We start from the raw sequence: 13698 nt of genomic DNA, 5'->3' as shown, positions 1-13698 counted from the left end.
TTTGCTGCTAACACCCTCTCTGATAGAAATGGCTGCAGAGGCATCTAGTGGCTCTAGAGCCTCAGCACTCATGGAGAAAAGTTCAGTTAGAGAAAAGTTTTAAGTTTCAAACAGGAGAAACCATTTCAAATATATAAATATTTATTTGCAACATCAAAAGGTACAAGGAGGAATAAAGTGCTTTGTATTTGAGATTTTTTTTTTTCTTTTCAGCTTATTTCAGTAAGTTCAAGAGATTGCTGAGTGCATATGTCTCGAAGTAAATCACTGGATTTTACAAAGCAGGAAGCAAAGAAAAGAAAATGCATTTTTTAAACATGATGGGGTTGGTTTCTTGTACACAAATTGGTTCCCCTTCACTTTTTGAAATGTAATTATGAGCTAGTTATACAATCAAAACCACCATCACGGACAGACTGTTATACACTGCCAGTCAAACACTGTACCACACTGTATTTTTCTGAAAAATTTGGACTGACCTTTAAAAGTACTTTCATGATGAATAACCTGAAATGAAATTATAAAATTAATAAAGACGTTAGTGGAGCTCCAACTGTTTAATGACTTTTTATTCAATTGGAATGACTAGTCACCAGGAATAAAAACCAAAAAACATATTGCATTGCATGTGTGTTACTTGAGATACTGACACTGTCTACATGTTTTAATACCTGCATCTAATAAAGCACTATTTCGAAGCTCCAGGTCGGGTCTGAGAGCCCACCGATAGGTCCTTTTACACGGCATAAAATGGACATTTGGAACTAATGACGATGGCTCAGTTCTTTTAAGCCCAGTGAAACATTTGCCAGTGAGCCAGTATGCACAGTAACAGGGTTAAGAGCATGCAAACAATTCAAAGAATACTTAAAATGTGATACCAAGTTCTCAGGAGTTTAAAAAAAAAAAACCCAACAACAACATTTAAGCACTTGGAGCAATCAACACATTCAGTAAAAGAAAATCAAACTGAGGTATCTTTCAACAGTTAAACATCCGGAAACTGTCCAGAACTCTGAATGGCAGCTCTGGCAGTCCTGCTGTGCTGTTTAATACCTAGCCATCAAACGTAAATCATTAACATATATGCAGTACACATTCATACAGTACAGTGCAGTACAGTACAGCTGTCTGTTACAGGGGCTGTAGTAAGAGTTATCTTACTTAGAAGTTACACATACAGGTAGTCATCATGCATTTATGAATACGTTGCTTCTTGTTTTGGCTGGCAGTGTACGTTTGTCAGTGAAATTGTCATATATGCTTATCATGTTCTGGGATATTCTGGGACATGACAACTTAAACTCTGAAATCTAAACTTACTGAATGCTCGCTGCTCAGATGCACATGATCTCTGCGGTCAGTCTCTCTCGCCATATTGATACAAAACGCCTGCTTATTAGCGACATCACCAGCAGCAAGAAATTCACAAATAAAAACAAACAAACAAAAAAACCCAAAACAGTAAAAGTCTTTCAAGAACAAGATTTGCAGTTTCATCAGGTGTAGCAGGTTTACTTCTGCATGACCCTCTACACAGGGGACAGGGAAATACTTCCCAAAATACAGTCATTTTATATCCTTAATGTTGCTGTGGCTAAATTAAACATGTGTTTCAGTTTGCGTGAAGTACCAAATATTACAGTCATTAAGATGAATTTCAAGTATTTCAGACTAGTTAGATCTATTTTCTCTATGAGTTACTGTTTTCATATACCACCTGCCTCCCCCAGTAGACTGATCCTGCTGTTTTACTGTCCCTGTCCCTTTCATATCATCTACTTTACCTGACATACAGTTACACTTTACTCTCACTGTCCCAATCCAGTGACTTATTGCACATTTCCAGACACTCCTCAGCCTCCATCCCTTTGTTTCCTGCTGTGCGTTATGGTGGCTTCACACCTTTCTACTGTCAAAAGACAATGAGTACACTTAGGCTGCATGCACCCCAGTTTCCAAATCATTAATGAGAGGTGCTTCGAACTTTACTCTCCGACCCCAGACCTTTGGCGAACAACAGCACAAACATGAAATAAAGGCAGTTCTCAGTATTGTTTCTGTTATCACTGGCTGCAGCCTCCACAAGAAACAAACTGAGAAAAACCTTTCGAAGTGATCTATAAAGTGAACAAAATACCTACTTCACTTAATGTTGATATCAATAATAAAGAAATAAAAGTTAGGCTCTTTTAAGCATCTATAATCTACTAAAGGTATTCTTCGATAATAAACTAAATATTCACTTCTGTTTTCAATATATTCTCTTGAAACTCAGCTTTGCTTTGAGCGCAGAATTATGTTTTTAACGTAAGATTTCAAATGAAGTGATGCCTTCCAAGGTTCCGAGGTTTTTTTCATGTGTTACAGGAAAAGACTGAAGAAAATCAAGCAGTCTCACCTAAGTGCAAATAGCAGACTTTGAAGGGAACTATTGCAGGCATGATGACCATTAAAATCCATAAACAACATGGAGATTATCAAGCATCAATCCACCACGCTTCAATAAAACAGTATGTCTTAAAAACTGACTGTGTAAGTCGTGACCTCAGTCCTCTTCAAAAAGGAAGAGAGTAACACCAAAACTGCTATTGCTTTCATTAAATCTCTTGTTTGTATTCACAGAAAAAAAACTTAAATTCTTACAGTAAATAAAGTACATTGTTGTCTATGCAAAATGTAGGATACAGTCTTATGCATGACTCAAGTTTCCAGATTTTTTTTTTTGTCCTGCTATTGTGCTTTCCTTTGGTTGTGAAATCGTAATATAAGGGTGCCAAAAGCCCACCAGCGCCTTGTCAGAGATTCTTTGTCCTGCTGCAGAATCAGTCTGGTTTATCATTATGGCTCTTCGAGGAATGCAGTTGCGTGTGCCAAAAGTTGTTTCTTTTTCTTAATCTCTCAAAAACGAACAAACGTAAATAAACAACACTGGCAAGGCAAAGGGGGTTTACATTTTAGTACATGCTGTCCGCAGCTGAACGCCTGACAATCCACTCCGCCTGCGCTCTTTAGATCTCTTGCTCGCTCTTATAGGTCACCGGATCAAGAGGGATGGCAGTCTGTAGGATGTCAAACTCCATCTGGTTATTGTCCATGTCCAGAACACACATGACGTTGTGACTGCCTGATGTCATTGTCGCAGTGTCCTGGAACATATTTTGAAAGTCTACAGAAACCGAAGTCCTCCTCTCCTCTGCCCTCTCCTTCCCTACAGTCTGAGAGGAGTCGAAGATGTCATCCTCTTCCTCCCCACAGCTCAGTGCTACCTCGTTCTCATAACAAAAGGCGCTCAGTGACCTGGGAATCAAGTCCTCTGTGGTTCTACATGCAGAAACGGGGGAAGCAGTGGAGGCCCGGCTTGCGGCTTCATCTAGCTCTTTGGCGCTGAGGTGGGGCGTTGAGGACACCTCGTACGTCTTGTGAAAACGACCATAGTCTACTTTGTAGCAGTTCCGGTCCTCATAGATCACAGGCTCAAACCTGTGACCCCAGAAAACTTCGCTGGCAAGGTAGGAGCTACGGAACTGCGTGGTCATGGCTGTGGCCTCCACCATCCCCTCCAAGATCACAACGATCTCAAAGTCATCTGTCTCCAGATCAGCTCGGCTTAAAGTGTACAAGGGGCTGTCTTTATCTATCTCATGGATTATTACCAGCGGGGATACTAGAAACAGCCTGTCTGTGCCCTCATCATAGCCCACATTGAGGTCCATCTGCTCTAAGGGGATAAACTCACCCTCAGCGGTGACATATGAACGTATGAGCTGGGCACGGACATGAGCCTCCACGATGTGGCTCCTCCGCAGGTTGCCCACCCTCCACATGAGGCACAGCTTGCCATCGCGCATTGCGATGACTGCATTTTTGGAGAACATGAGGGTCTGGTTCCTCTTCTTTGGACGTGCCATTTTGGCCATAATGGTGCCAATCATAAAGGAGTCAATGATGCAGCCCACGATGGACTGGATAACCACGGTTAGCACAGCGACGGGGCATTCCTCGGTAACACAGCGCCAGCCATAGCCAATGGTGGTCTGGGTTTCCATGGAGAACAGGAGTGCCCCAACAAAGCCATGGACGTGAAGTATGCAGGGCATCCTTTGTGCCTGCCCTCCAGCTGTGTGTCCAGAGGTGGGCCCATGCAGTCCCCCCATCGCCAGCACCTCACTTTTCACCATAGGTTGCTCCTCAAAGTCCCCATGTGCCAGGGATACAGTGTAAAAGATAATACCAAAGAAAAGCCACGAGACCATGAAGCTGGTGCAGAATACAAGCAGCAGGTATCTCCAGCGGATGTCCACGCAGGTGGTGAAGATATCAGCCAGGTAGCGCTGCCTCTTTTCCTCCATGTTGGTGAATATAACATTACACTGCCCATTTTTCTTTACAAAACGGCTCCTCACTTGGTTGGAGCCCCTTGTCAGAATCTTGCCGTTGTAGTTGTTCATCCCTCCTTGTACCCTTGTGCTGGGCACTGCAGCAGAGGCTCTGGAGGACCTCCCTCTTCTATCTTCTGTGTCTTTCTCGCAGGCCGAGTCCGGTTGGAAGTTGGGCGAGCTGTGGCCGTTATGTAGTCCTAAACTAGAGATCTTCTGGCGCTCCTCCTCTGGTAAAATGTCTGACACAATGCTGTACCTGTCAGGCCAACACAGAGGGCAAGATTAGGCTTCAAAAATGTCTTTGAAAAATTTGGTGACATTAGATTGCCTCATTTAGATTACAGAGATAGAAAACTTTTCTGGGAAAGGGTAAAAATAAGGAGGATCCACACTGATCACAACTTCAGAACAAGCACCCACTGTCAATAAAATAATCAGGAATGTTTATTTAGATATGTAATTTTATCATTTATTTATCGCTATGGTTATGCAAACCAATGAAGTATGAGGAACAAAGAGCAGGAGGACAGCTTCTAAGTAATCTTAATGATCATTGTGTACCTTCCGGCTATTTCTAGACGCTATGCACCCTCTCGCAGGGTGATAGGAAGATAATACCTGACTCATGAGGAACACAAGGGATGCAAGCAGTATCAAATTAGACACAGACAGAAAACAGCCTTTTAAGGGGAAACTCTTTGGTGAATACAGTCGTAAAATATATATTCAGGTCCCAAAATATCTCTCTGGCAATAAAATCTTAACTTATCTGCATAAATTAGCCACATTCTGGAGTGCATCAATCAACCTAACCTCTCTCTCCTTTACATGGAGGATTACCAGCTGGGAAGGTGAGTTCAGTTTATCTATGTGAGAAGGATTGCTGTCATCACAGATTATAGGATTACATCTGACTAAGTGTCAGTCAGACAACCCATTTTTAGATGGGCCAATATATGTTACTGATTACATGTAAATGAATGTTGATGGTGGATGGTTTCATTTCCTGAGTTGGGAAGTTGTTCTTGTGTGGCAATGAGCTTTTAAGACATAATGTCCCAGTAACCTGGATGCTACAAAGAAGATTTGAGGTATTTTATTGCTATGAGCATGTTGTTAGCTACTTGACGTTTGAATATTTATATCACAGAGAGAGATTGTCCCAGACTTGTTGGTGCACCACGACATTCCCTTAAACCACTAAAATTTTGCATTGACTTACTATATCAGGATTAACATCAAAACACCACAACTGATCAAAGTAACTGCATGGACAGAAGTGGTTACAACTTAAAAGGATATTACCAATTACATGTGGGTATTGATATGCAGCATGTGGATTCATAATGTTTCTAACCATCAACCAAACAGTTATCTGCCATATTCTGCACAAATGACGTCAAAGTCGGCAAGATGCCTACCAAGAGTTCAGAGCTTTAAACTAAACTGTAAGACAAAAGGAAACCCATACTAACAACTAGACCCGAACCAAACAAACAGAGGACAATTTTGTAATTGAGTTAGTATAACATTTGAATATTTATATATATTTTAAATATTTCTACTATATGAATTTCCATTAAGAAGACAACCATCAGTCGTCTTGTTCTTATAACAGACAATCTGTTGCAGCTGCCTGAAAGGAAGAGCTCTGTGTGCTGGTCAGGACAGTGTAGGACGGCCTTGGCCTTTGTAAAGATCTGCTTGCTGTAAATATCCCTGAGCTGGGCCTGACTCACTCCGACTAGTTCACCAAATGAACACGCCCATTCTTACAGCCAGTAAGCCTGTGTTAATACTTCCGGACAAGACAACCTACAAAAGGATAACTTGTTTAGAGACTCATAGAAAGGCTGTAATTTAAATGGATTAATAGACATAGTAAAGTAGACATTAAGTCCAAGGATTCCAATCAGAACCACCATCAGTGTGCAGTAATACTCAACAAAAGGCAAAATCAGGATGGCAAAATAATTCCAGTAGTTGGAACTTTGACACCGTCATTCCTCATTTGTTTGTCATCTTGGAAAAATTTGGTATAAAAATAAGTTCACTGATACATAATGATCTAGGTGGTAATAATAACACAGGTATGTATTTTCAAGAATAGAATCAGGGCCTTAAAAACTCCAGTGTGTAGGATTTAGAGGCATCTATCGGTGTAGTCGCAGATGGTGACCACCTGAATACACCTCGTCTCACCCTCCCCTATGATACAGCTGATAACGCAATAAACGCGAAAGGCCTTCTCTCAAGCCAGTGTTTGGTTTGTCCTCTCTGGGCTACTGTAGAAACATGGTAGTGCAACATGGCTGACTCTATGGAAGAGGACCTGCTCCCTCTGAAGACATAAAAGATTCATTCTAATTAACGAAACCACACCATTTCTTAGTTTCAGCTGATTATACACTGATGACATATAATATAATTATGACTAAATTCAATTTCTGCCAACACATTTTGTTTGTCATAATGTAGTATAAGACAAACAGTATGCAGTGCAGATCCTGTCAGGTTAGACCCCTCACCTGTTGGACCTGCTTGTTCCCATGGCACCATTGGACACCAGAGTGGGTCTTGGGTGGGAGGACAAACTCTGTCCTGCTCCTAGATATCAGGTCTCCAGCCTGGAGGTGGTACTTGGGCCACTGAGAAGACCACTGCAGGAGAGAAGTAGAGTTACAGTATTAGAACAAATCAGTTTATGGGAGATCATCGAAATCAAATAAGAGTTGTAGACTGTGAGTCAGATCTGGTGAATGATTAAATGATTTTTTTAAAAATCTAATCTAACATAGTTTCATCACATTTCAACTGTTCATATATCTAAACAATGTGCTGTGGGCCTGTGTTCATAGTCTGGCTTTTGTGGATTAGACATGGATTTAGACTTAATGCTAATTTGATTTTGAAAAATGTCTTGAGGAACAGTGACCCTGTCTGAGACTCTGCTCTTGACAATAGAGTTGCAATGTTGGATGTGGCCGTGTGTAATTATAGGAAAGTGGTGTAATTATAGGAAATGCAAAGTGCTGACTCTTTTTACACACTCAGCAAAATATGTTCTCAATCAGCCCGTCTATTATGTGTGCATCCAGCTCCCCACTTCTCTTTTCTGATTAGAAAGTCAAAACCTGAACAGAAAATACAGGTGCCTGTCTTTCCTCATTATTTTACAAATATTTAATATTTATATAGTTTTGAGCAGAACCATCAGCTGGCATCCACAACAGAGCATGTTACACAATGCACATAGACCAGTAAAGTATGACTGCCCTCTTTGCTTCACAGTCTTGGTCAACAGAAAACTGCTTTTCGCTTTGGTCAGAATGCTCCAAATGGTTGCACCAAGTGGAATGGCAACTGGCAAACATGATCAGTTTGAATCATTTACATGTCTTTAAATGCTTTTCAAGGAGCATTTTCTTGAGTATATGTTGAGTTTTGTATTTGAATGTGTAATCCTGAATTAATAGTGAAGTAATAGTTGTAATAGCAATTCAGCCATCAAAACTCCATAAACATCCCCAGATTTTAGCTAAATGGTTTGATGGAGCTTTCAGTCTCAGATGGACTTTGAATTAAATGTAACTACCGCTGTCTTACTTTCATTCAAATAGAATCAAATAGAATTTCTAAATTTAGGCTGGTGAAGAAAAATGACTATGTGGAGGATTTCTGTATTAGACTTGTGTAGTCATGTGTGTGTTTGCAGCAGGTTTTGTGATGAATCATCAGCTCCAGGGGACAACTTTGGCTTTAACATGGTTTAATATAACGTGTGATTTTTTTGTTTGTTTGTTTTATAAAAGGTTAACCTGAGTTTTTTCACCATTTACCAAATGCTTCCAAATATTTCAACAAATCAGTTCATCACAATAGGTGTGACAGTGGCAGAAAGTGTCCAGAATCAAATTGACTGTGCAGACTCACATATCTACATATCTATGTAGAGTATCTACACATGCGTCTCTGTGATGACACTCATATCTGGCTGCATTGGTGTACGTAAAAATTATACGTTGTATGTTTTGTCTGTCTTCATACAGGTGTCCTTGGCTACCAACTAATAACACAGCCGTGAAGTAAAGTCTTGCACATCCGAGCCGTGTTTAAAAATGGAAGACGCAAGCAGCCAGCAATTCATCATCAGTGGCATCTCCCATTTGGTGCTGATTTTTTATAACCTAAATTGTGCGGAGGTAAGTGCAGATACGGATTTGATACAGCAGAGATGAAACACACATAATACAAAACCAGTCAGTGGTCACCAGGTAAAAGTGGGGACTTTCACTGAAGCCAGTTTCCATAGGAACACATCTCCTGTGGCATTTGGGGGACGGACAGAAGTGGAGAGAGTCACCGCAGACATGGTGGTGTAGGGCCGCTAGTATACAGTATTAAGTGCTTTCATAACATGAGTCAGAGAGGGAGGGAGTAATGGGCATGAGGGCAGCAATGTAACATCTATATTTGATTTTAAGTAGATTCTAAGTAAGGTGTAAGAGGTGACTCTTAGTGAGTGATGGAGAGAAATCTGTGGTCAAAGAACGGGGTCAAAAAGCATTTTCAGAAAGCTTTTATCTTTCACTCCATCCCACTTATTTTCCTAATGATTTGCCCTGAGGACGCTTCACATTGACCAAAGTATTTACAATAGTTATAACATTACATTATTATTAGACACAATTTAAGAAATCACAGATTTTTGCACCTCTAGATTTTGTTTAATTTTGTTTAATTCAGTTTTAATTTGAATGTCAAGAGAACTTTTTGCAAATATTCACGCATTAAGAATCATGTCTCTGCTGATTAGCATTGAAATGAACGGTCAACTCATCCACTGACAGATGAATCAACAACAGATTTCAAAATAATGTTAAGGTAAACTTCTTTTCATTTTGGATTGTTTCTCACTTATTTTCAAAAACTGTGTCATTTAATGGACTTTACAGTATTTCTATTGATTGAAGGAAATAGTGTCAAAGTAATTGATATACAAATAACTGTGCAGGGTTCCCATGGGTCCTTGAAACCCTTGAAAATTTAAGGGATTGATTTAAGCCATTGAAAGTTTTTGAAAATAGACAAAAGTTATGGTTCATTGAATGTGCTTGAATTTGTGCAAGAATAGATATTGAAGTTTTTTTTTATGTATTCTTTAAAATTGCTGTCTGTGAGTTTCTGTAACTCCTGCTTGTTTTCATGATAAAAGTTGCTTTGCATGGAGTCTGTAATTAACTGTGATCCATGTCTCAAACTAGGCCATGTTGAGCCCTTGAATTTGAGAGACTTGGGCCTGAAAAGTCTGTGAAAAGTCAGTTAGTGACTGGTGGCACTGTTTCTGTGTCTATGCATGTACCATATTTGCACATTTCCCACCAATTATATGTACAATAATATGATTACTTGTGTAAGATTCTGCAGTGTTGTGGAAGTCTTTTTCTGTAACTCTGAATTGCTACCTCCTCCCTAATGTCATGAATCACATATTATACACACAGTATGTCATTTTGGTCTCTCAGACAGTCAGAACAAAGATGTAGTCTGATGATGTTGTCAAGTAGCATGGGATTTTGGAAGCTGTTGTCTTCATTGTTAAACAACCATTACCGATGAAAATCTATCTATCTATGTGACTCAGGCTGATATGTTCATGGACGAGGCCAAGTGAAACGCATCATTACTTTAAATTAGATAATGTAAGTAGTATGCTGCTAAGCAAAACATGTAACAGAGGCTTGATCTCTCACACTGAAATAAGAAAGACAGTCAGAGTTGTTCTGTAATGAACACTTTCCAGATTTCCTGACTGTTAATCCCAAAAGAAGGATGAAGAGAAAGGCAGTGACAAGCAGGTCGGTTCAGGGGAGAAGGATTGGGATGCAAAAGTGTCCACTACCCTGGAAGCCTTTGGTAATCACCCATGATGAGACACACCATTACATCTGCCACATAAACAAATGATATATCCAGTGCGAGTACCAGAGCTTTATGCCCACATATAGCTGTACAGACATGGCATCTGGTGAGGCAATTACACAGAGTGGACTGAGTCATTTTTCATTGTATGCTGGTCATTGAAAAGTGGAAATTATCGGTCTCATTCAAAGGCAAATTATGTCTCTTAAATTTGTGTTTTCTGCCAAATTGATAACAGTGAGTCTGATTGCCAAAAACTACTGTCAGAATGACCTTGTTACATAAATTGAGGCTATAAAACGTTTGTGATGCAATTTACCCTGAGGACCTGCTGAGTCTGTCTCACTGAAGTGATTCATGCCACAGGTTTGTGTGTTGCAAAAGTGGCACCGTAGGTGACTGTTTTGAGTCAGTCACTCCACAGAGCAGGTTCTCTTCCCTTCCTCCTGTTTTCCCTTTGTAAAACTGCCTTGTACTATGTGAACACTGATCAGTACCTACCCTGGTTTTCACCTCTGCCTGTCACGAGCCAACCCACAGAGAAGCAGTCAGCCGGTGTGAAGAATTATTCCCACGCCACCATCACATCCCAGACAACCTCCGTGTTGGCTTCAAGTCAGATTTTTTTATTTTTCGTTATGTATATATATTGTCTTTTCCGTATTGTAATCTCTGCAAAACATATTACACTTGCCAGTTCATGTGATACATCAGTTGCTAATATAAACATTTAAATTATACGCTTTTAATTGTAGTAGACGTATTTATTAAGCTCAAGTATGGAGTACCTCAACTGCCAAATTAGAGTACAAATAAAGAAATTAATAAACGACTCAATAAACACAGTAATGCACCAACAATTATATTTAGAATAAATTAAGGCATTAACAGTTAAATTTGACAGGAATTGATATTTCTGTTTTGATTTGCTTTTTTTTCCCTGAGTGGTCCTTGTTTAGGCCATTAAAGCTGTCTGAACTAAAGAGATTACCTCAGGATGGCACAGACACATCGACGCTCCCCTCAAACCATGAATTTATTCTTCAGTCACACTAAAACGATCTCTGCATAGCCATATCAATGCTTCTGACGCCAAGATTTTTTTTTTTTTTCAGATTTCATTATATGATGCACAAAAACAAAACGAACCCACAAAAAAAAAATCCAGAAGTTGCAAACAAAGTAGCTATTTTTAGAGAGGTGTATTATATAACATCTGTTTTGAAGGCGATCAACAGGTGCACAATGACACCATCACTTTAAGGCATAACACATGGCTTACCTGCTCTGCCTTCACATGTTCCCAGGTGATGTCTTTGAGCTGCTCCAGTGCCACAGAGATTTACAGTGTATGACAGAGACGTGTGACTGTTCACTTGATCATACACAGCGCAACAGTTTCCATGATGCCCGAGCTGTAGTCTCTCTGACGCAGTGCTTATTCTTTTTTCTCTGAGCGTACTGTCAGAGGGTAAAACTAGAACTACTGCTGATATCTGTCATCTGGAGCACAAAGTCTTGAAATTTATTTATCAAACAAATTTAAAACCTTAATCCATCAAGTTATTTTTGTGTTACTGCCTGATGCTGAAATACCATTTATAATTGGGAATAAATGATACTCACCCTGCAAGTAAGTTGTTGTCTTCTGTCTCTTGGTTGCAGTTTGATTTCCTTGTGTTTGACCACTTCTCAAAGTCCCACTTTCACGGTCCGGAGCAAAGGTCCCACATCCTTGATGTAGATTTATGTGGTCTGTGATCCCTTCTTTTATTCTTCCTCTCTTCTAGTTCCTTCTTTTAGTTTCTTCCTCATCTCTTATTCATTCTTTTATTCCTGTTGTTTCTCTCTTTTAATCCGTTATTGTCCTCCGCTGCCTCCTTCACCGACTATAATCCTGTCTGTGCGCTCTCTCCTGTGCGCACTCATACACCCTGGGCAGAAACTGCTGTGTCAATCTCCCCCCTTTGCAGAGCATGGGTTTGGAAGGGAAGGGGGGGAGGGAGAGAGGGAGGGATGGATGGATGGATGGAGAGGAGAGGAGAGGAGAGGAGAGGAGAGGAGAGGAGAGGAGAGGAGAGGAGAGGAGAGGAGAGGAGAAGGCAAAGAGACTATGAGAGAGGAGACTGCTGGGGGGCTGCCACTCTTTTTCTGTGCACTCTAAGCATGTGTAGGTGTTGAATAATGCCTGATGTGCCCATGTAAGCGAGCGAGAACTCGTTTGAGTCATGATTTCTAGGCTAAGTCTCTTCGAGGAACAACAGAGACGATACCGTAACAGGTGGGAGACACAGATAATGTGGGGGCTTGGAAATGAAGTGGTTGAGTTGCCTTCGTAGTCCAACACTGTGCACCACGACGATGATTACAATCACACAGGGCTGTGACTGTAAACTGGCCAGTAAACATGATCCCTCTGCATTTACTCCCTCACAGCTGTGCCGTGAACATTTTTTCGGCATCTTTTCAGTGCTGGTGCAGTGAGCTGACCCAGCGCAAACTCCACAGCCTGGCAGCTCAATCAACACATGCTAAATGCCCCAGTAAGACAGAGTCACTCAAGGAGAAGAAATGACAATTTGAGAATTTCAGGCAGCGCAGCAACAGGTTTTCTGCCCTGTGAAATGATGTGTTGATTGGCTCTTTGACTTATGTTGGTTGCAATGATATGGGAAGATTATTCTCCGGCTAACCGATGACTGCATGGTGTCAGCCAATGTGAGCTGGGACCAAACAGAGCTTCAGGATGAGGAACAACGAAGAGGGATTTTGGGGACACAGTGAGTATGTCAGTAAATACAAGAGACTTGGATTATGCTGCTTGGTTTAACATCACAAGTACAACTGAAATATCTCTCAGCCAAACTCCTGGTTTCAGCTGCGATGTGGCAGTTCATTCAACTTTATGACTGAGAATGACTGAGCCTGAAGACTACAACTGTGTGGGTTTTTATTTTATGGCTGAGTAGGAGATGACTGGAAGTGAGGGGAGAGGGGGAAAGAGACGGGAGCAACAAGGGCACCCACTCGTAATGAAGTGAGGAGCATTATGGGTAATGGTCCATCGACAATTAAACCCATTCGCTACCTATGATGATTGATGGGATGATCAGGTATACATAAACCTAAATAAACCTCAAAACTTTATGTTTCCCACTCACATTCATGGCCGATCTATAATGCTATAGGTGTTTCGGTGAGTTTTTACTGATATTTCTTGCATTTCTGCTTGGCATAAAAAACAGGGTCCTATCCAGCAGTCTTTAATTTCACCACATGTAAGGTAAAAGTGAGCAAATAAATATTAAAAAGTACAATCATTAAAGTGTACTCACTGTGTTAATGTGTACGCAGCGTTTTAATGTTGTAGTGTTACGCAAGTGCCTTTAATTCT

At 40.6% G+C, this 13698-nt stretch overlaps 1 protein-coding gene across 1 annotated transcript; it reads right to left on the bottom strand.

Moving 5' to 3' along the window:
• Positions 1 to 198: 198 nt before the first annotated feature.
• LOC119014799 (ATP-sensitive inward rectifier potassium channel 12-like) lies at positions 199 to 12366 on the bottom strand. Its single transcript, XM_037090275.1, has 3 exons — positions 11931 to 12366; positions 6911 to 7042; positions 199 to 4638 (listed from the first exon to the last, which is right to left on the bottom strand). Exons 2-3 carry the CDS (start codon positions 6931 to 6933, stop codon positions 3012 to 3014), a joined length of 1650 nt encoding a protein of 549 aa, XP_036946170.1. The 5' UTR covers positions 6934 to 7042; positions 11931 to 12366; the 3' UTR covers positions 199 to 3011.
• Positions 12367 to 13698: the final 1332 nt, after the last annotated feature.

The sequence above is a fragment of the Acanthopagrus latus genome, chromosome 23 (genome assembly GCF_904848185.1).
Source record: "Acanthopagrus latus isolate v.2019 chromosome 23, fAcaLat1.1, whole genome shotgun sequence".
NCBI classification, from domain to species: domain Eukaryota; kingdom Metazoa; phylum Chordata; class Actinopteri; order Spariformes; family Sparidae; genus Acanthopagrus; species Acanthopagrus latus.
Note: the sequence above shows the minus strand (reverse complement) of the source record. Positions and strands in the feature narration are given on the sequence as shown.

Excerpts from the sequence above, each read along its gene's own strand:
- LOC119014799 (XM_037090275.1), bottom strand. The coding sequence starts at position 6,933 with ATGGGAACAAGCAGGTCCAACAG. Across the intron at positions 4,639-6,910 it reads GGAACAAGCAGGTCCAACAG|GTACAGCATTGTGTCAGACA; the intron begins GTGAGGGGTCTA and ends TTGGCCTGACAG.